Raw genomic sequence first — 20379 nt, 5'->3', positions numbered from 1 at the left:
CGCGTACACGCTAAACATCAAAGACGCACAGTGGGCATCACTAAACGAAAACTTGGTGGGCATCACTAAACGTGGGCATCAGTGGGCATCACTAAACGAAAACGAAAACGAAATCAGATCATGATCTGATTCGTATTTCACTCTCGACCCCCAAATTACGTAGAACGATTGGCACAACGAAATTAACCGACTGGTCAAAATACAGGGAGCTTCAACGGAACCTCGACACAGCAAAGACTCCCGACAACATACAAGAATGGACAAAACTCATCCAGTCAACACACAAGGACACTACCAAAACCATAGAGCGCACGTCGGATGCCCCCGTGGTAGATTCCCACCTAGTAAACTTGTGGGACGAAAGACACAGATTAGTTAAGCGTTGGAAAAAGCAACGCCTCAACAAACAGCTACATGCCCGCATAACACTTCTGGCGGAGGAAGCGCAACGACACGCTTACGAATTAGCCAAAAATGAGTGGGCTACGTTCTGCAGGTCCCTCTTGGGGACCTTGGGAACGGCTGGCACGTGGCGCATCCTTCGTGGAATACTTGACCCGGATAGCACACGCACGGAAAACAACAAACGACTCCAAATCACCTCGGACAGTTTCCCAGGCACAGACGCGGAACTACTAGACAAACTGAAAGAACGATACATAGGACCACCGCTAAACACAGACGCCCCAAACGAGACGCGACCATACCTTGGAAAGGCGAATTTCAAATTAGATTAACCTTTCACCTATGCAGAAGTCTTTGAGGCAGCTCAAGCAGCCGCCAAAAACTCGGCTCCTGGCCCTGATGCCATCACGAACGCAATGCTTCGGAACCTGGACGCTAGAGTCCTGACTAAAATCACAGAACTGTTCAATGGCGAGAGCTGGCTCAAAGGCCAATTGCCCCCGGAATGGAAACATGCTAAAATTATGATCCCCAAACATAAAAAGACCTCCTCAATAGACGCTCTGAGGCCCATTTCTCTCACGTCCTCCCTGGGTAAACTGTACAGACGAGTAGTACAAATAAGACTGCAGCGGTACCTTGAAGAAATAAGATTGTTTCCAAACACCATGATAGGGTTCCGTACGGGGCTATCCTGTCAAGACGCATTCTTACTGATCAGAGAAGAAGTTATAGCTAACAGACTAGTGCTCGCACTAGACCTCAAGGGAGCATTTGATAACATTTTGCACAAAACAATATTGGAGGAACTCGAATTGACGGGATGCGGAGAACGAACGTACAACTACGTGCGGGCTTTTCTCGCCAACCGCACCGCCACAATAGGAATCGGTCAGATCGCTTCCCAAAAGTCCAATATGCCCAGTAGAGGAACACCCCAAGGGGCAATAATATCACCTTTGCTGTTCAATATAGCGATGTGTAGCCTGGCGCGGCAGCTGGACCAAATCCCCGATTTGGGTTACACACTGTACGCGGACGACATAACGCTGTGGGCAGCAAGGGGCTCTCTGGGACACAAAGAACAAGTACTACAACAAGCAGCCGAGGAAGTAGACAAATTCTCGAGGAGCAGTGGCCTCAAATGTGCCCCCGAAAAATCGCAGATCATTCGGGTACACTCGAGGGGCTACATATCCAACGGACCTGTCAACATTGTTGTGGAAGGACACACGGTACAAGAAGTTAAGGTGATGCGGATCATGGGCTTCTGGCTCCAAAGTAGCGGGAACGCATCCCACACCATCAAGACGTTGAAAACTACCCCAAATAACATTGCGCAAATGATCCGTCGCGTAACTTATAGGAAAGTGGGCATGCAAGAACACGACACGCTGAGGCCCGTCCAAGCACTAGTGATAAGCCGAGTAACGTACGGCCTGCCCTACCACTTCCTTAGTCGCGAGGAGGAAAGGCAGGTCGACATCATAATAAGATCAGCATACAAAGCGGCGCTTGGTCTACCCAAGGGGACGTCCACAGATCGCCTGCTAGCCTTAGGAGCACACGACACATTCGAAGAACTAAAACAAGCCACACTAATCTCCCAGAGGGAACGCTTGAGCTACACTCACGCAGGACGGGCCCTACTGACAAGAGCACGTATTTAAATCCCCACGCCCACAATTTATCGGCGAACACGTATTACCACTACCAACCTCAACACGAGCTCGAATAACAGTGGCCCCCATACCCAAAAACATGCACCCTGAATACAATAAAGCAAGGCGAAAAGCACGCGCACAACATATTAGAACAATGTATGAAAATAATCCCACGTCCAACACAATATACACGGACGCAGCAGCGTATTCGAACGTACACTCGAACGCCAGTGATGCCCAAAAGAACATAAGGAGGTACGCAGTGGCAATCGTCGACACGAAAGCGCAGCAACAATTTACGGCATCCGTCAAGGCAGGTACTCCGGCGGCTGCCGAAACTTTCGCCGTGGCAATGGCCCTCGCTCACGCAGAACGCACGCAAAAGAGCGTCACCATAATAACAGACTCTCAAGAAGCATGTCGCCTTTTTCTCAGGGGCCACTTGACCAAAGCATGCCACTCAATAATACCGACGAAATTCGCCCATCATCACCGGATCCTATGGTGTCCAGGTCATACAGGCCTTGAGGGTAACGAACTGGCCGATTCGCTAGCCCGAGGTATTATTAACCGGGCCGACTCGACTGGGACGGTCCCAGGTAGCCACTGTAATGACCCCAATCGAACGAATGCCCGGGAGATTCTCGCTCATCAGCGTGCAACCAGAAAAAAATACCCTCCCCCTCACCCACAACTCAGTGGAGAGAAAGCCGCCAGCTGGCGCAAAATTCAGACTGAGGTATTCCCCCACCTTAAATTACAGAATGCCATGTTCCCCACTCGCTACAGGCCCGACTGCCCGTGGTGCGGAGGCATAACAACACTACAACACATTCCCCGTTTTTTTTCGTTAAATTTCGTTAAATTCGCGGCTCTTGCCCGCTTTTAGTGTGACCAAGGAACCCGTACGGGTCCCGAAACGTCTCTGTGTGTTTTTTCACCTTGACTTGGTCAGTGGCCGCAATTTCTTCATCACTACAACACATTACTTGGGATTGTGAATCACACCCGTTTGATAAAACACACCACACAATGGAGCAGTGGGAGGCACAGCTAACCAGCTCAGACCTGGCGGGACAACAGTCCTTCATACGACAGGTCAAGCGGGCGGCCGAGGCCAGCGGGGCCTTGGACTAAAGGGTCTCCAACCACTGCACGTAAATCGTTTGTCAATAAAAGTTTCTCTCTCTCTCTCCATGAACTACCGATACTCCCCCAAGCGCCGCCGTTCTGAGGGTGCCGCCGCAAATGGGAACGGCGGCGCTTCCATCAACTATCGACACCCCCCATGAGTGTTGCATGCACGGTAAAACTCTCAAAAATGTTGAAAAACCCTTCCGAAAAGCAAACAAACTTTAGGATAGCGAAAAGATACGGGTAGGGCATAGAGCAAACATAAAATTGTTACTACGTTGTAGCTCCCGTTGGTCTCGCTTTTTTGGCGGGGCCATTCTTGGTTTTGATTGTAAGTCGACCCCCCAACTTCAGACTTTCAAATTTAAAGAAAAGTGGTCGACTTACAATCGTGTAAATACGGTAACCAACTGAGAAAACGTGCCCAATGACCGCTGTTTGTAAACTTACTTCCGGTTGGCGCTTTTCCGTTCCAACAGGCCGGTGACGTCATAGCGTGACGCGTTTCGGAACTTCTGTAGCACTCCGGCTAGCACTACAGGAGCACGTCCGCTGCGGGTTTCATACGTACACGATAGATGGCGCAGTGGCACGTTCTGCTCTACATATTGAAGCACGCCGGGAAAATTTGAGCATTAGAGGGCGCATGCAAATCGCTGTATGCCCGGCTAAAGTTTTCGTCTGCCTGTCAAGGAGGCTCCTGGTACGTGCGTGCGATGCGCGAGGACTTCGTTAAATCTGAAGTACAGTATAAAGTGACCTCGTTAAATCTAGAAAAAAAAATACATGGTTTTCAATGGGGCAGGGATTGGGAAAAATAAAAAGTGCGTTATTTCGAGAATTTCGTTAAATTGAGGTTCGTTATATCGAGGTTCGATTGTATATACCTTGACAGCGTATAATCTAGCCTGGTTAATTGTTTATTGGTGAAGGAGAAGTACATTACATTCTAAAAGACTGGAAGGCTCGGCTTTACAAGTTTTGAGAACTCTTGTACCAGAAATGCCCTCGTACAACAAAATAATTTCAAACAAAATATCACCTAGATGTATCTCGGCTACAAGGTACACCTAGGTGAATTTAACTATGCCTGCTGAGCTCCACAGTCAAAACATTCTTCGAAAAGCTCCGTGCAATCACTGTTTTCATTGAATCTCGTGGTTATTTTAACCACTAGCCACGAAGAAAAATGTACTATTGCAATTAACTATAATACTGCTAAAACATCCATGCCAACAGACATGCAGAGCAGTACAAAAGGGGTGCTTTGAGAGAAAATGAAGTGATTGAAACAGCTTTGTCTTTTAATCAGAGCGCTGCTGCCGTGAATGAATATGTTCCTCTGGGTCATTGCACGGAAACTTTCAAGACCCCGAAAGTGACCATCACCGTTTTTCTTGGAAAAAATGGAGCTAGTTGGCGATCTTGTGAATAAAGTTTCTGTCACAATCCACCCCGGGTCGTGAACAAGGGAGGGCTTCTCAGCGTGGTGGTGCTGAAAGATTACTGACCGGCGAGCTGCCGTGCTCGTCGGTGTTTATTGTGGTGCGGGTGACCACTGTTGCCTGCCGAGCTATAGCAGGCCGCCGAGCTTGGCAGGTGAACCAAGATTATGTCCGAGGGGGCGTCACCTACTTGCTACAACCCCTCACCCCCAGTTTGTTTGTTAAATAAAAAACAAACGTCCAAGTTCACACTATGAGGCTCTGCCTCTACCCTTGCTGGGTCGACAGTGCCTGCTACCCAGGCGAGTAACGGTCTGGTGGCCTCCGCCGTCGAGTACTCCGCCTGGGCACCGGTGTTGACGGGTCGGGTGTGGCAACGCCGGGTGCTGCCTGAGCCAGCCTTGCTCCATCCGGGGGGTCCGTAGTGGTCGGCCTTGCGAGTGGTGCCGGGCTTGACACCGGTCCCACGGGTGCCGCACCACTGGCTACGGTTGCCGCCTCCGAGGTAGGTGGTACTCCACTGGAAGCGACTGGTGCTGCCGCTAGTCCTCCTGCGGGCTGGAACTCAGTGGCAGTTGAGGGTGCTGGCCAGGTCCCGAGGCGAGGTCTGACATGGTGGGTGTGTCTATGCCACATGGCCCCGTCTGGCATGAGGCGCTGGCAGGAGACACCACCTGTCCGGCAGACCAGGGTGGGCCAGGACAGAAGTTCCTGGCGACAACTGGAGCTCCCGACTCTGGCAAATGCCCGGGACGGCACCCTTGGTCAGCAGCCAGCTTCTGCTTCAGCTTCTGCGTCTCTGATTGAGCCTTGCGCAGCTTGCGCTTGCTGCGGGAGACCTCGCTCTTGAGCTGCCTGTTGCGGCTCTGCAGGCTCGTTATAATGTGCCGCATCTCCCGGTTGATTGGCTGAGCCTGCTCGCTGGACACCGACGACGCCTCAAACTCAGTGCGTAGATTCTCGTACTCTCGACGAATCTGCACGATGTTGTCCTCGAGGCGAATGACCTCCGAGCGAAGCTTCTTCTGGACAACGAGCTCCTCGCTTTCCATCTGCTCAATGTGGCGAAGGTGTGAGTTTTTGGCTGTCGACAGCAAGGAGCGACACTCGTCCAGCTGAGTCTTGAGTTGCATGCTCTCGTTGTACAGCACGGAGAACTGGCTCTGCAGGCCCTTGTACTCTGCCGTGCTCACCACCAGGCTCTTGGGCAGCGACCGCAGCTCTATCCGCAGCCGCTCCACCGTCTTCAGGGCCTCCTTGTGGCCAAGCTGGAGCTGCTCTAGCTCCAACAGCCGTGCCGATGCCAGCTCCCTCTGTTCCTCGAGCTGGCTCTGCAGGTCCTCCAAGCGCAGGGAGGCTGCTCCGCCACCACCGCCACAGCCCCCAAAATCCACATTACGCGAGGCTCGCTGATGCTCCTGGCAGATTTGGCAGCTCTGCATCACATGCAGGCTGGCTTCCGGGTACTCTGGCAGACGAATGCCCAGTACATGAATCCAGTTTCGGCCCAGCAGCGTCGGCGACGACCCCTTCGTTAAGTAAAGGGGAAGGGTTGCCTCCCTGTCGCCAAAACGAACGCTGACCTGTGCCTGACCCTGGACCTGGGAGAGCTGCCCGGAGGAGCTGCGCAGCATCACGCCCGAAGCCTCGACGGACACGCCGGGGAAAGTCCGCTTGAAGAGCTTCCCGGACATTGCAGACACGCTGGCCCCCGTGTCCAGCTCCATGGAAATGGGGTGCCCGCAGATTTCGACGGTCAGCATGTATGGCGGCACAGACGACGGTACAAAGCCTGTGTGCCACATGTCGAAAATCGGCGGGTCCTCGGCCACGACGTGGAGCCTGGCCGCGGAAGAGCTTGAGCTTGCTGCCACATGCCTCCGCCGCATACCCTTGCGACGGCTACCCTGGCCGCGGGCTTGTGTTGTACCTGGGCTTGAATCCGGCTGCTGCTTGCTGTTCGTCCTCCCACTTCGGCATACACGTGCCAGGTGCCCAGTTTTCCCGCACGTAAAGCATTGTGCTTGAGAGAACTGGCACTGTGAAGGGGAGTGGGCACCACCACAGCGACCGCAGGTACTGCCCTTTGTCGCGAACTTGTTGACCGCCGCTTCCGCCGACGGTGAGCCAGTCGCACGGGAAATCTCGCCGGCGTCCTTGGCGGCAGCTTCCATTGCCAGCGCTGCCTTCACGGCGTCGTCCAGCGACGGGTCGGGAAGCTCCAGGAGTCGCGTCTGCATGGCGGGGTTGTTGATACCGCAGCCGAAACGGTCCCGGAGCAGCGAGTCCAGTTGGTCCCCGAAGGCGCAGGCACTCGCTAACCCTCGTAGCGCAGCAACGAATTGCCCGAGGGTCTCTCCTTCCCGGCGGCTCCGGTTGATGAAGCGGAAACGCTCCATGAGTGTGGACGGTGCTGGGTTAAAATGCGAGCGCAGTATGGCAAGCAGCTCACCCAGCGTCTTAACGTGCGGCGTGGCTGGCTTCAGAAGGTCGAGCAAGAGGCTGAAGACGCGGTTCCCGCAGCTGGCTAGGAAAATGTCCCGCTGTTTGGCCTCGGGTGTGTCGTTTGCCCGGAAGAACACGTGGACTTGCTCCTCGTAAATTTGCCAGGTGGACCCATCTCCCTCGAACGGCTCGAGCCTTCCGTACAGCGGCATGGCGACAGCAACGGGGGGCGGTGTTTCGCCGCTCGCGGCGGCGTAGGACGCTCCGTAGGTACTCGTCGCCAGCTTCTTCGCCAGAGTCACGAGGATCCCATCTTCGTCGCCAGTGTCACAATCCACCCCGGGTCGTGAACAAGGGAGGGCTTCTCAGCGTGGTGGTGCTGAAAGATTACTGACCGGCGAGCTGCCGTGCTCGTCGGTGTTTATTGTGGTGCGGGTGACCACTGTTGCCTGCCGAGCTATAGCAGGCCGCCGAGCTTGGCGGGTGAACCAAGATTATGTCCGAGGGGCCGTCACCTACTTGCTACAGTTTCACAAAGTATTTCCCCCCTCCCCCCCAAAAAATTTTTTTGCAGTTCAGTAGTGCTTACCGGTGAGATAGGTTTGGACCTAAAGATTGCTTTACTTGCCTCAATCAAATTTACTTCAAATAAAATTTCTATATCAAACTGAAAGGTTGGTGTCAATAATGAGCTATCACATATTTTTATCTGGAGGGCCTCGTTGCTTGATTTAAGTTTGAGTATCATCAAAAAATGACTTTTTGGTAGTGTGTCAGAACGGAATGAAAACAAGAATACAATATTTCTGACCAAAACAAAAACGTAACCAAAACATTATTTATTGTTTTCTTTCTGAGTGAAACCGAAATATTTTTGTTGAGTTTCGGTTCAAGGAGAGAATTGCCAGTCCGAAACAAGTGACGTCAGACAACATCAGCATTGGCACGTATCTCAGGGCTCCGGAGCAGCGCGTATCTTAGGCAGAGATAGTGTGAGCACTCCACTAATCTAAGCCTGCTGCTCGGTGTTTTAGCAGATTGGCATCATAGCAAAACCCAGGGCTTGTGCACTGAAGAGCTTATCGTTCTGTTTCATTTTCTACGGGTACAATGCTTTGTTACTGAAGTTTTATTGCTCGGATGTCTTCGTTTTCGTTCATTTTACTGGAACAGCGATCTCGCATTTCGGCAAGTACACTCGATGACATGCTGCTTCTGAGATCACGCTCAGTGTCTTGACTCAAGGCACTGAGCATGGTCCATAATTCATGTGTCACTTATTGAGAAAAATACACTATTTTTATTGTCGCTTTGCTTAGAGAATTTTTCATGCAAACAAAAACCATTATGAAACGTTATGGATAATTTTTTTTAACGGGACTTTTTTCAGTGGCACGAAAGTAAAACCAGTAAAAGCATTTCGTTCCGACACCTTGCTTTTTGGTTACTTCAAAAGTAATTTTCTGCAAGACTACTTAATTTGATTGTCTAGCATTATTCTTTGTTGGAACTATAGCTACAAAAAGTGGTAAAAAACTATTGTGGATTAAACATTTAAAGGGACACTAAAGGTTACCAGAAAGTCAAGTTAAAGTGATAAAGCAATGCTCTAGAACGTCTAAGGCGTCAATATTATCGCGAACAGAGCTTTAGTAACCGAGAAAATCAGGTAAATGCATGACACGATTTGAGACCCCCCAGTAACATGCCGGTACTAGCCCGATGACGAAAGCACTCCTCATAATTTATGTCGCTAGTACTCAAAAACTCTTATTAAAAAGATCATTTCATTAGATTATAAGACGGAAGAAAATGCTACTTGCCTACTTCTATTCGATTCTAAGAAAAAATAACATTTTCACGTTACCCTTGAGTAGTACGGGTGATCAAAAGGTTTCGTTTTCGCTCGACTTTGCGCGCGCTTTGGAGTTTCAGTTGTTTCTTTATCGCGTCGTGCTGTGGTGGTCCTGCTGGCTTGCGAAACTTGCATTTGGAATAAGCAGCGAGAATGCCACGTCCATGTGATGTCGTGGGATGCGCGAACGGTCCGCGGAACTTGGCCAAGGGCAGTTGCAGCGGCGAATCCAACGTTACTTATCACTGTGTGCCAACGAGTGAACCTCTCCGTTCGAAATGGTTAAGTGCCGTACCTCTGCCACGGCGCGCTGGCAAAGAGCCGAAAAATCACATAGTGTGCTCGCTGCACTTTCGTCCTGAGGATTACGAGTTCAACGCCGACTTAGTGAAGTCGCGTGGAGTGCCTTTCAAAGCAGGCCGCCGGCGTAGTAGTACGCAACGACGCCGGCAGCGCGAGCCCTCAGCAGCAGGTCACGTTCATCAGTGCTTAAATCGCGAGCCAACGACCCCAGCATCGCGGACCAGTGTGTCGTTGTCAGGGTCGTCCATTGCAACGAGCGTCGAAGTTGGCGTCATAAAATAAAGAACCAGCTTATCGTCGTGCGCTTTCCCTTCCGCTAGCCACCATAGCTCCGCTTTCGCGCTACTGTCGGCTCTGTCTTGGCTCTGTTTCTGGCCGCACGTTTTCGTTTTGCGCAGAAAAACGGTAGCGCCGTCTGCGGGACCTGTTTTACTCACCGACGGCGTAACGTCACTATGAGACCATGACGTCAATACTCCTCGATCGGGCGGCGGGTGATTTGAACTGCGCTAGAGCTACGCGGATGCTTCAGAACGCATTTTCTCTTAAAATAAGTCTCTTCTTCGCACGAAACAAGCGTTTCGAGGTTTCTGGGATGGTATTTCAACAGTCCACGTTGACTTAATATTAACCTTTAGTGTCCCTTTAACAGTGTTTGTGTAAAAATTTTCGAAAGGTTCGTATTTTTATTGAGTGAATTAAATGCTTAAAATTCATAATTGTGTTCATCTTTGACATCACACAAGTAGACCGCACCTGTAGAATATTCTAAAAGATTTGCGATTATGCCTACTTTCACACTTGATTTAAAAAGATTACCTCCAACCAACTTTTGCTTCTTTGCGAAACCTTCAGGAATGCTTACCAGGAAAAATATTTTTTTTATAAAAATACTTTGGTAAAACGTTATTCACAACATCACCGACTAGCTCAATTTTTTGCAAAGAGAATCAGCTATGATTGTTATTAGGACCTGGGACAATTCGTGTGCAATTACTCCTCTTCTAAACGTGGTATCTGTGGCAGTAAATGACTTGTTATGGGTCTCAATTAAGCACATGATTAAGCCTCCAAGCATAGCAACACTATGTTTTGATTTTACGTCCCCGTTCATTGTTTGAAAGATGCAATAACGAAACTTTAAAAGTGAAATATCAAATGCTTGTTTCCTCCTTTCCGAAAGTCCCATAGTTGGGAGTTGCGATTTATGTTATTCACTGTGAATCCATGCTGCCCCAATATCTGAATGATAAGTACATCAAGCAAAGCAAAAACGTCTATGCTGCCATCAGTGTAAGGAAGGCTTGGAAGGTATGCACACTGCCATTAAAAACGGGTTCTTCATTATCTTTGACCACCAATCCGCAAAATAAACAAAACTCCCTCACTTCTCACAACTTATTACTCACAGCTTGCCATAATTATTCAATGCATGAATGAAGATTGTGAACAGGGCTCCAGTGTCGGTGCCTTATTTTTCACCCTGGTTGGCATCTGTTTTGTTTTTTGCTATGGTAATACCTGCTATGGTAATACCTGACCAGACAAGATTTCATCATACTCTCGACTTCATCACTGTTATACATGTAGCGTACTTCAGTCGCAGTCAGCAGATGTGGAAAAGGTTTTGGTTTGAGAACCAGTATCGCCTGCTCTCGGACCACCTTCCTGCCAAAGGGTGCCATGGTAGAACTGAGCATGCATCCTTCTCTGCACTGGCTCTGAGAGGGTGGCAGGGCAAGAAGTTGTTTGCTCTGTCATTAGCACTGCAGCCAAGTAGTCCGCGCAGTCATCACATGACTTTTCAATTGCATAAACATGCTACGTGTTTATCAACCTTATTGTTTCTCTATTGAAGTGCAGGTACTAACTTTACTGCTCCTTCTTTTTAGCTCGGGAAATGACAAGAGGTCGCTTCCTAGACATTCTTCGCAAGGATAAAGGTGTGCGAAAGTGAAAACAGATTTTCTTTATGCATGGACACTGAGTGTGTGAGATGGACAGGGGGATGGATTGCCTTTCAGAAGAGGAACAAGAGGTGCTGGTGTACAGTGACGGAAAGAAATGTTTGGAAAGGCGGCTGTGCGTTTGGTCATGATCATGGGCACTGCAAGTGGAGGACTCCGTTAGGCCCGGCTGCACTGCTGTTTGTTGGCTTGAGTTCATCTGGCCATTCGCATCCACCAGTGAAGCAAATCTCGCACTACGGGAATGATTTTGCCAGGGTGGAAAGCGTATGCACATTGGAGATCCTTGCCATCACATGCATGTTGTATTTAGGTTACAAATTACTAAACTTGATTGCAGGTCTAAGAAATGTAACGTTAGTAACTTATTACTGTTACTTGTTGACCAATATGTGTGCTGTGTTTTCATTGAGCAGATAGTGAAACATGCACATATGTCTCATTGTGCAAAGCTTTGTGCTGCATAAATAATAGCACACTACAGAATCATATTAATTACTCTACTTTATGGCAAGTTGAATTAATTTACATTTAGTAACATCTTCAGTTGAAGCAAAATGCATGCTGACTGAATGTTTCAATTGAACAGTCGATAAGTGAGCTAATAAAGGGGAGCATGCTTCCATTGCACAAAATTATAGAATAAAAAAAATTGAACACGCAACAGAATTATGTATATAGCATATCAGCTACAGTACTTCATGGCAAATTTATTAAATTTACCTTTATTAACTTTTTTCTTTTAAGCAAAATGCGTGCTGACTGAATGCTTCACTCAAACATGATATTTGAGCTAATAAAGGGGTGTATGCACACACATGCCTCATTGTGTAGTATGTAATACATTAGCAATAACATATTAATAAACGAGTGTGCAAATTTTATCTATGTATCACCAACTAGCCCAAGTGCTCCTGCAAGCAATAAGATGTTAGCTGTGCAAATGTTAATTTCATTAATTTGTGACAAACATCGAAGCCACCCCACAAGATCCCATCTCCGCCATATACACAAACCTTTCATTTTATTTTTCTTTTCGAAAGGCAAGTTTCTTTTCAGAACAGCTCCACACTAATAATAATCAGCATGTGACCCAATTATCGGAACATTTGCTCTTCAGAGCATGTGCACACATTTTACGTTTGGTTGCCACCACGAACAGTGCTGACGATCTTGTATCCTATACAGAAACAAGATGTACATTTGATATTCACCTGTACCATGTGAACCAATTCACGAGGGGCTGCACACTGCCATCTGTTTCAGTGGTGCAGCAATGGCGCTCTCTAAACCACGCTGTGCATTTCAAAACGTGCAGGGCTGGTTCACAATTTTGCTGCACCCTCTCTCATGTCAGTGCTGACTTGCTGCAGATGTACAGGTGCAAAACAGCATGCATGTGCAAGTGCCATTAAACCCCGCTTACATGCGTCTGCTCTGTCTATGCAAGCGTTGGTGTATTTACGCCCCGGAAGCCGATCATACCAGCAGTTCAGGACTTCTCAAACTTGCACACTCCACGCACATTAGTCGGAAAAAACAGAACGCCTGCACCACGTCTGCACTTTGACATTCGTTTTGAGTGTCACGCTGTGCCTGCACCGAAGAGTCGGGCTGCACAAGTTCTGAATTTTTTGTGAACCGTGGTCAAGGCAAATCAAATGGACCTAAGCCAGCTGTCTGTTAAAGGGTTAACAGTGCACAGACTGGGACAGAGTGAGGAACAACAGGACACAGCACTGAACTACAACTGGTACTTTATTGGAAGAAGCAACATATATGTAGGCTGAAACAGCTAATGGGAAAGCTAACAAAGCTAAAGACCAAAATACTAAAAAGAATTCAGACATCATGTCGCCCTCTGCCCTTTACAAAGTGTTCCAGATATTTTTTGACAGTCACTGAAGGCGTGCTTACGCAATTATGTTTATCATGATGGATTTCGTAAGCTTCAGTCACGTCACGTGTCAGTTTATCCTTCTCTTAGTCGCTGTACAATCCCTGTAGACCGGTTTACAAGTACAACTTCTGCAGTGTAATGACAGGTGGCCCGATACGCCAGTCTTTCGAACCAGATTCTTGTGCTCCCTATGCCTGTCGTTCACACACCTACCTGACTGGCCAATACACCTTTTCCCGCAGTCCAAGGGGAGAGTAAATTACACCTTCCTCGCAATTAACAAATTGAACCTCATCTACAAAGGCAACAAGGATCGGACAAGCTCGTACAGCCCAGTTATAGTAACGTCGGTTATATGTACGGGATCAGTTTTAGGTGATCAGCCGCGTGCACTCACCATCTTATCAGGTGCTTTTTTAACGCGATAGCATTAAGGACCACTTGTCGCAAAAGATCCGGTGTCCAGCGTCGGACGTCGTTTCGGCAAAAAGATTTTCGAACTACCCATGCCCTCCATGTGCCGCAAAAAAGTTACTGAACTAATTGAATTTCTCAAGCTAAAACACGCAGAGAAATCGTAAAGCACCACTTACAACCTACGAACGTGATAGCGTCGGATTGTAATTTGAATATACGAAAAAGAATTCTGTTACGCGAAAGCTCGAACGCCTTTTCCAGCATTTTTACCATCCTTAGACCGGCAACGGCGCCCGCCATTTACGAGCGAATATCTTGGAGGCCACGAAACGACGCGCCCTCTTCCAAACACATGGCGATCGCCTCCGCAGCATCGCGGCCCACGCAAGAGGCGACGTTTCTACCGAAAAGCCCGCCTTCGTGCATAACGTACGCCGTCAGCGTTTCCCGGTAAACAAAGGTTACTTACGCTGCAGTTGCCGGGAAGCGTGAGAAGCAGTCGGGGGATCTTAAAGGGACGCTAAAGCGAAACAATAAATCAGTTTAGACTAATGAAGCATTGTTTGTGAACCCTTCAGGCAGTCGTTTAAAAAAATAGTTTGATTATTAGATGAGAAAATGAAGGTCCAAGTATCAGTATTTGAATTTCGCGCCGAAACCCCAGCGCCGGTGCGTCAGCGTGACGTCAGGGATTCCAAAGCATGTTTTCGCTTTTGGGCCGCGTTGGCTGAATAAAGGTTCCCGAAACTTGCCATGTTTAATACTTGGTTCCTTTAGAACACAATGTAGTCAATCTGTACCGCTATATATTATTAGTAGGCCCTAGAAAATGCCATCAAAATCCAAGATGTCACAGCCCCCAGCTGCGGGAACTTAAGTAGGCGTCGCCAACCGTATTTCGTTCTTGCGCTTTTTATGGCTTACCAAACGTCTTATTATTGTAAGAGTGGTGTTTTTGGTGTCGTGGAACGGTAATTTACTGATGCAGAAGAAATCATTTTTCACTTTAGTGTCCCTTTAAAATGCTATCGGCGTTCCACTCTCAAAAGGCGAAGCTAAAGCGCCCTCCAAACTTTTTCACGCCTACATTTCATCTCCATCCTAATGCGCTAGCTCTCGTCGATTAATGCCACGAATAAAGGGATTTATAAAAATTGTTTTCCCGTAAATAACCTAAGCCTACGAAAACGATTTCGGCCGGGTCCGGTAAACATTATATTGCGATATTATCGAGATATACCCAAGAGACGAGCCGCCGCGAGAACGACGACGAAGTGGGTCTGTGCCCTTCGCGCGAGCGAATGTCGGCCTGGTACTCTCGCTCCAGTCCAGTGTAAATAGCCTCATCCGTCTGTGTTTTGACGCATACATTGTATCTCCATAACGCCAATTTACGCGCTAAATAAACGAATAAGCCCAGGTTAATTTTCTCTAGAAAATGAAACAACGGTAAGGTGGTTTTTCGTATCACTTCCCACGCACCCGATGACGCCCATGAAGATATTCTCAGCCTAGAAAAATAAGTTCTCTCGTAAGCGCTGGTTCTTCATACAATTCACTTCCCACGCACGCGCTGACGCCTATTTACGCGACAACTAAACGAATAGGCCCAGAATACTTTTCTCAAAAAATGAAAGAAAAATGATAAGCCGTATAGCCCAATATCGTCTCAGCCTCGAAAAGTAAGTTCTCTCGAAAGCGCTAGTGCTTATAAATCGCTTCCCACGCACACGCTGACGCCGATTTACGCGTTAAACGAATAAGCCCCGAATAATTTTCTCTAAAAAACGAAAAAACTGCAAGCCTTATAGCCCATGAAAATATCGTCTCAGCCTCTAAAAATAAGTTCTCTCGAAAGGGCTGGTTCTTCGTATCAGTCGCTTCCCACGCACCCGCTGACGCCGATTTACGCGGTAAAATAAACGAATAAGCCCCGAATAATTTTCTCTAAAAAACGAAAAATAGGTAAGCCCATGAAAATATCGTCTCAATCTCGAAAAATAAGTTCTCTCGAAAGGGCTGGTTCTTCGTATCAGTCGCTTCCCATGCACCCGCTGACGCCGATTTGCGCGTTAAAATAAACGAATAAGCCCCGAATAATTTTCTCTAAAAAACGAAAAAACGGTAAGCCTTTAGCCCATGAAATGTCACGTGGTGGTGACGTTGAAGAAAGAACACAGTAGCAATACTGTGAACAAGAAAACTAACTTTTATTGGGCGAACCTGTGCCCACAAAACAGGCTACACTTATAGCGCAACGATAGCGGCGAACACGCTCGGCGATCGTCGAAAATCTGCTCAGCGGGTCAAGCGCGTCGGCTTTTATAGAGCAGTCGTCGAATGTTCCAGACTAATCGTTTGGACCCGCGTGCTTTCCACAAAGTTCTACACCATTCGCGCTACGCGATGAAATCAGATAACACAAGGTTCGGCGACAACAGACAGCCGGGTAGAAGCATCGATAACTTTCCAGAAACGTCGGATACATGCAGGCGCGTCCCGCGCTGTGCGATTGCATTTGTTAAGCGGCGAAACGTGGTCGCCCGATAAAGATAAGTACACGTATCAATATCGTCTCAGCCTCGAAAAATAAGTTCTCTCGAATGGGCTGGTTCTTCGTATCAGTCGCTTCCCACGGAGCCGCTGACGCAGATTTACGCGTTAAAATAAACGAATAAGCCCCGAATAACTTTCTCTAAAAAACTGTAAGCCTATAGCCCATGAAAATATCGTCTCAGCCTCGAAAAATAAGTTCTCTCGAAAGTGCTGGTTCTTCGTATCAGTCGCTTCCCATGGACCCGCTGACGCCGATTTACGCGTTAAAATAAACGAATAAGCCCCGAATAACTTTCTCTAAAAAACGAAAAAATGGTAAGCCTATAGCCCATGAAAATATCGTCTCAGCATCGAAAAATAAGTTCTCTCGAAAGGGCTGGTTCTTCGTATCAGTCGCTTCCCATGCACCTGCTGACGCCGATTTACGCGTTAAAATAAACGAATATGCCCCGAATAATTTTCTCTAAAAAACGAAAAAACGGTAAGCCTATAGCCCATGAAAATATCGTCTCAGCCTCGAAAAATAAGTTCTTTCGAATGGGCTGGTTCTTCGTATCAGTCGCTTCCCACGGAGCCGCTCACGCCGATTTACGCGTTAAAATAAACGAATAAGCCCCGAATAACTTTCTCTAAAAAACTGTAAGCCTATAGCCCATGAAAATATAGTCTCAGCCTCGAAAAATAAGTTCTCTCGAAAGGGCTGGTTCTTCGTATCAGTCGCTTCCCATGGACCCGCTGACGCCGATTTACGCGTTAAAATAAACGAATAAGCCCAGATTAATTTTCTCTGAAAAACGGTAAGCCTATAGCCCATGAAAATATCGTCTCAGCCTCGAAAAATAAGTTCTCTCGACCGTGCGCGAGAACTCACGCGCCGCGACGGTCTGGTGGCTCCGGAGGGGCAGGAAGGGACTCAGCAGAACGATCCACTCCTCACATTTAATGAAACTACGAAACACTACCAACTTGGTCGGAGAATTTATCCTCTGCCTCACCCTAAGCTCAGTAGAGGTCAGTCAGCTACACTTAGAATGCTGCAGACGGGATCTTTCCCGTCGCGGGGATTCCTCACTGGGATGTACTCGGATGTGGACCCTAGTTATCCCGACTGCACTGAAACCTTTTGCTCAGTGGCTCACATGCTCTGGCGATGTCCCGCGTTGCCTAACGACTTCCTCTCCAGCGAGGCCGAATGGGAGGCGGCCATCAGAAGCACGGTACTCCGAAAGCAAGCCCAGGCTATCCAGAGGGCCCAGGAAAGAGCGGAGCGTCACGGCGTTCTGTCCTTTACGTGGGCGCGGCCAGCGGCTACAATGGCCTCCCGTTAGGAGGTCCCGACAGTAGCTCCTCAGGATTAAATAAAGTTCGTTGTCTGTCAGTCTCGAAAGGGCTGGTTCTTCGTATCAGTCGCTTCCCATGCACCTGCTGACGCCGATTTACGCGTTAAAATAAACGAATAAGCCCCGAATAATTTTCTCTAAAAAACGAAAAACGGTAAGCCTATAGCCCATGAAAATATCGTCTCAGCCTCGAAAAATAAGTTCTCTCGAAAGGGCTGGTTCTTCGTATCAGTCGCTTCCCATGGACCCGCTGACGCCGATTTACGCGTTAAAATAAACGAATATGCCCCGAATAATTTTCTCTAAAAAACGAAAAAACGTTAAGCCTATAGCCCATGAAAATATCGTCTCGGCCTCGAAAATAAGTTCTCTCGAAAAGGCTGGTTCTTCGTATCAGTCGCTTCCCATGGACCCGCTGAGGCCGATTTACGCGTTAAAATAAACGAATATGCCCCGAATAATTTTCTCTAAACGAAAAAACGGTAAGCCTATAGCCCATGAAAATATCGTCTCAGCCTCGAAAAATAAGTTCTCTCGAAAGGGCTGGTTCTTCGTATCAGTCGCTTCCCATGGACCCGCTGACGCCGATTTACGCGTTAAAATAAACGAATAAGCCCCGAAAAACTAAAAAACGAAAAAAATGGTAAGCCTATAGCCCATGAAAATATCGTCTCAGCCTCGAAAAATAAGTTCTCTCGAAAGGGCTGGTTCTTCGTATCAGTCGCTTCCCATGGAGCCGCTGAGGCCGATTTACGCGTTAAAATAAACGAATATGCCCCGAATAATTTTCTCTAAAAAACGAAAAAATGGTAAGCCCATGAAAATATCGTCTCAGCCTCGAAAAATAAGTTCTCTCGAAAGGGCTGGTTCTTCGTATCAGTCGCTTCCCATGGACCTGCTGACGCCGATTTACGCGTTAAAATAAACGAATATGCCCCGAATAATTTTCTCTAAAAAACTAAAAAACAGTAAGCCTATAGCCCATGAAAATACCCTCTCAGCCTCCAAAAATAAGTTCTCTCGAAAGGGCTGGTTCTTCGTATCAGTCGCTTCCCATGGACCCGCTGACGCCGATTTACGCGTTAGAATAAACGAATATGCCCCGAATAATTTTCTCTAAAAAACGGTAAGCCTATAGCCCATGAAAATATCGTCTCAGCCTCGAAAAATAAGTTCTCTCGAATGGGCTGGTTCTTCGTATCAGTCGCTTCCCACGGAGCCGCTGACGCCGCTTTACGCGTTAAAATAAACGAATAAGCCCCGAATAACTTTCTCTAAAAACTGTAAGCCTATAGCCCATGAAAATATCGTCTCAGCCTCGAAAAATAAGTTCTCTCGAAAGGGCTGGTTCTTCGTATCAGTCGCTTCCCATGGACCCGCTGAGGCCGATTTAGCGTTAAAATAAACGAATATGCCCCGAATAATTTTCTCTAAAAAACGAAAAAATGGTAAGCCTATAGCCCATGAAAATATCGTCTCAGCCTCGAAAAATAAGTTCTCTCGAAAGGGATGGTTCTTCGTATCAGTCGCTTCCCATGGACCCGCTGACGCCGATTTACGCGTTAAAATAAACGAATATGCCCCGAATAATTTTCTCTAAAAAACGATAAAACGGTAAGCCTATAGCCCATGAAAATACCCTCTCAGCCTCCAAAAATAAGTTCTCTCGAAAGGGCTGGTTCTTCGTATCAGTCGCTTCCCATGGACCCGCTGACGCCGATTTACGCGTTAAAATAAACGACTAAGCCCCGAATAATTTTCTCTAAAAAAACGAAAAAACGTTAAGCCTATAGCCCATGAAAATACCGTCTCAGCCTCGAAAAATAAGTTCTCTCGAAAGGGCTGGTTCTTCGTATCAGTCGCTTGCCATGCACCCGCTGAGGCCGATTTACGCGTTAAAATAAACGAATATGCCCCGAATAATTTTCTCTAAAAAACGAAAAAAACAGTAAGCCTATAGCCCATGAAAATATCGTCTCAGCCTCGAAAAATAAGTTCTCTCGAAAGGGCTGGTTCTTCGTATCAGTCGCTTCCCATGGACCCACTGACGCCGACTTACGCGTTAAAATGAACGAATAAGCCCCGAATAACTTTCTCTAAAAAACGAAAAAACGGTAAGCCTATAGCCCATAAAAATATCGTCTCAGCCTCGAAGAATAAGTTCTCTCGAAAGGGCTGGTTCTTCGTATCAGTCGCTTCCCATGGACCCGCTGACGCCGATTTACGCGTTAAAATAAACGACTAAGCCCCGAATAATTTTCTCTAAAAAAACGAAAAAACGTTAAGCCTATAGCCCATGAAAATACCGTCTCAGCCTCGAAAAATAAGTTCTCTCGAAAGGGCTGGTTCTTCGTATCAGTCGCTTGCCATGCACCCGCTGAGGCCGATTTACGCGTTAAAATAAACGAATATGCCCCGAATAATTTTCTCTAAAAAACGAAAAAAACAGTAAGCCTATAGCCCATGAAAATATCGTCTCAGCCTCGAAAAATAAGTTCTCTCGAAAGGGCTGGTTCTTCGTATCAGTCGCTTCCCATGGACCCACTGACGCCGACTTACGCGTTAAAATGAACGAATAAGCCCCGAATAACTTTCTCTAAAAAACGAAAAAATGGTAAGCCTATAGCCCATAAAAATATCGTCTCAGCCTCGAAGAATAAGTTCTCTCGAAAGGGCTGGTTCTTCGTATCAGTCGCTTCCCATGGACCCGCTGACGCCGATTTACGCGTTAGAATAAACGAATATGCCCCGAATAATTTTCTCTAAAAAACGGTAAGCCTATAGCCCATGAAAATATCGTCTCAGCCTCGAAAAATAAGTTCTCTCGAATGGGCTGGTTCTTCGTATCAGTCGCTTCCCACGGAGCCGCTGACGCCGATTTACGCGTTAAAATAAACGAATAAGCCCCGAATAACTTTCTCTAAAAACTGTAAGCCTATAACCCATGA

The 20379-nt window shown here is 47.5% G+C and overlaps 1 protein-coding gene across 6 annotated transcripts in view; it reads left to right on the top strand.

Annotated features, from left to right (window-relative positions):
• lin-52 (DREAM core complex component lin-52) overlaps nucleotides 1–12033 on the top strand; it is a 53209-nt gene extending 41176 nt beyond the window's left edge. For all 6 annotated transcript variants that reach the window (XM_055071669.2, XM_072289412.1, XM_055071666.2 and 3 more), the window contains 2 exons: nucleotides 11144–11194; nucleotides 11276–12033. In XM_055071669.2, the coding sequence (XP_054927644.2) occupies nucleotides 11144–11194; nucleotides 11276–11349 (125 nt within the window). In that variant the 3' untranslated portion in view covers nucleotides 11350–12033. The remainder of the gene's footprint in view (nucleotides 1–11143; nucleotides 11195–11275) is intronic.
• The last annotated feature ends 8346 nt before the right edge of the window (nucleotides 12034–20379 follow it).

This window comes from Dermacentor andersoni, chromosome 7 (genome assembly GCF_023375885.2).
Source record: "Dermacentor andersoni chromosome 7, qqDerAnde1_hic_scaffold, whole genome shotgun sequence".
Classification (NCBI taxonomy): Eukaryota; Metazoa; Arthropoda; class Arachnida; order Ixodida; family Ixodidae; genus Dermacentor; species Dermacentor andersoni.
The sequence above is the reverse complement of the archived record's forward strand: the minus strand, read 5'-3'. Positions and strand labels throughout refer to the sequence as shown.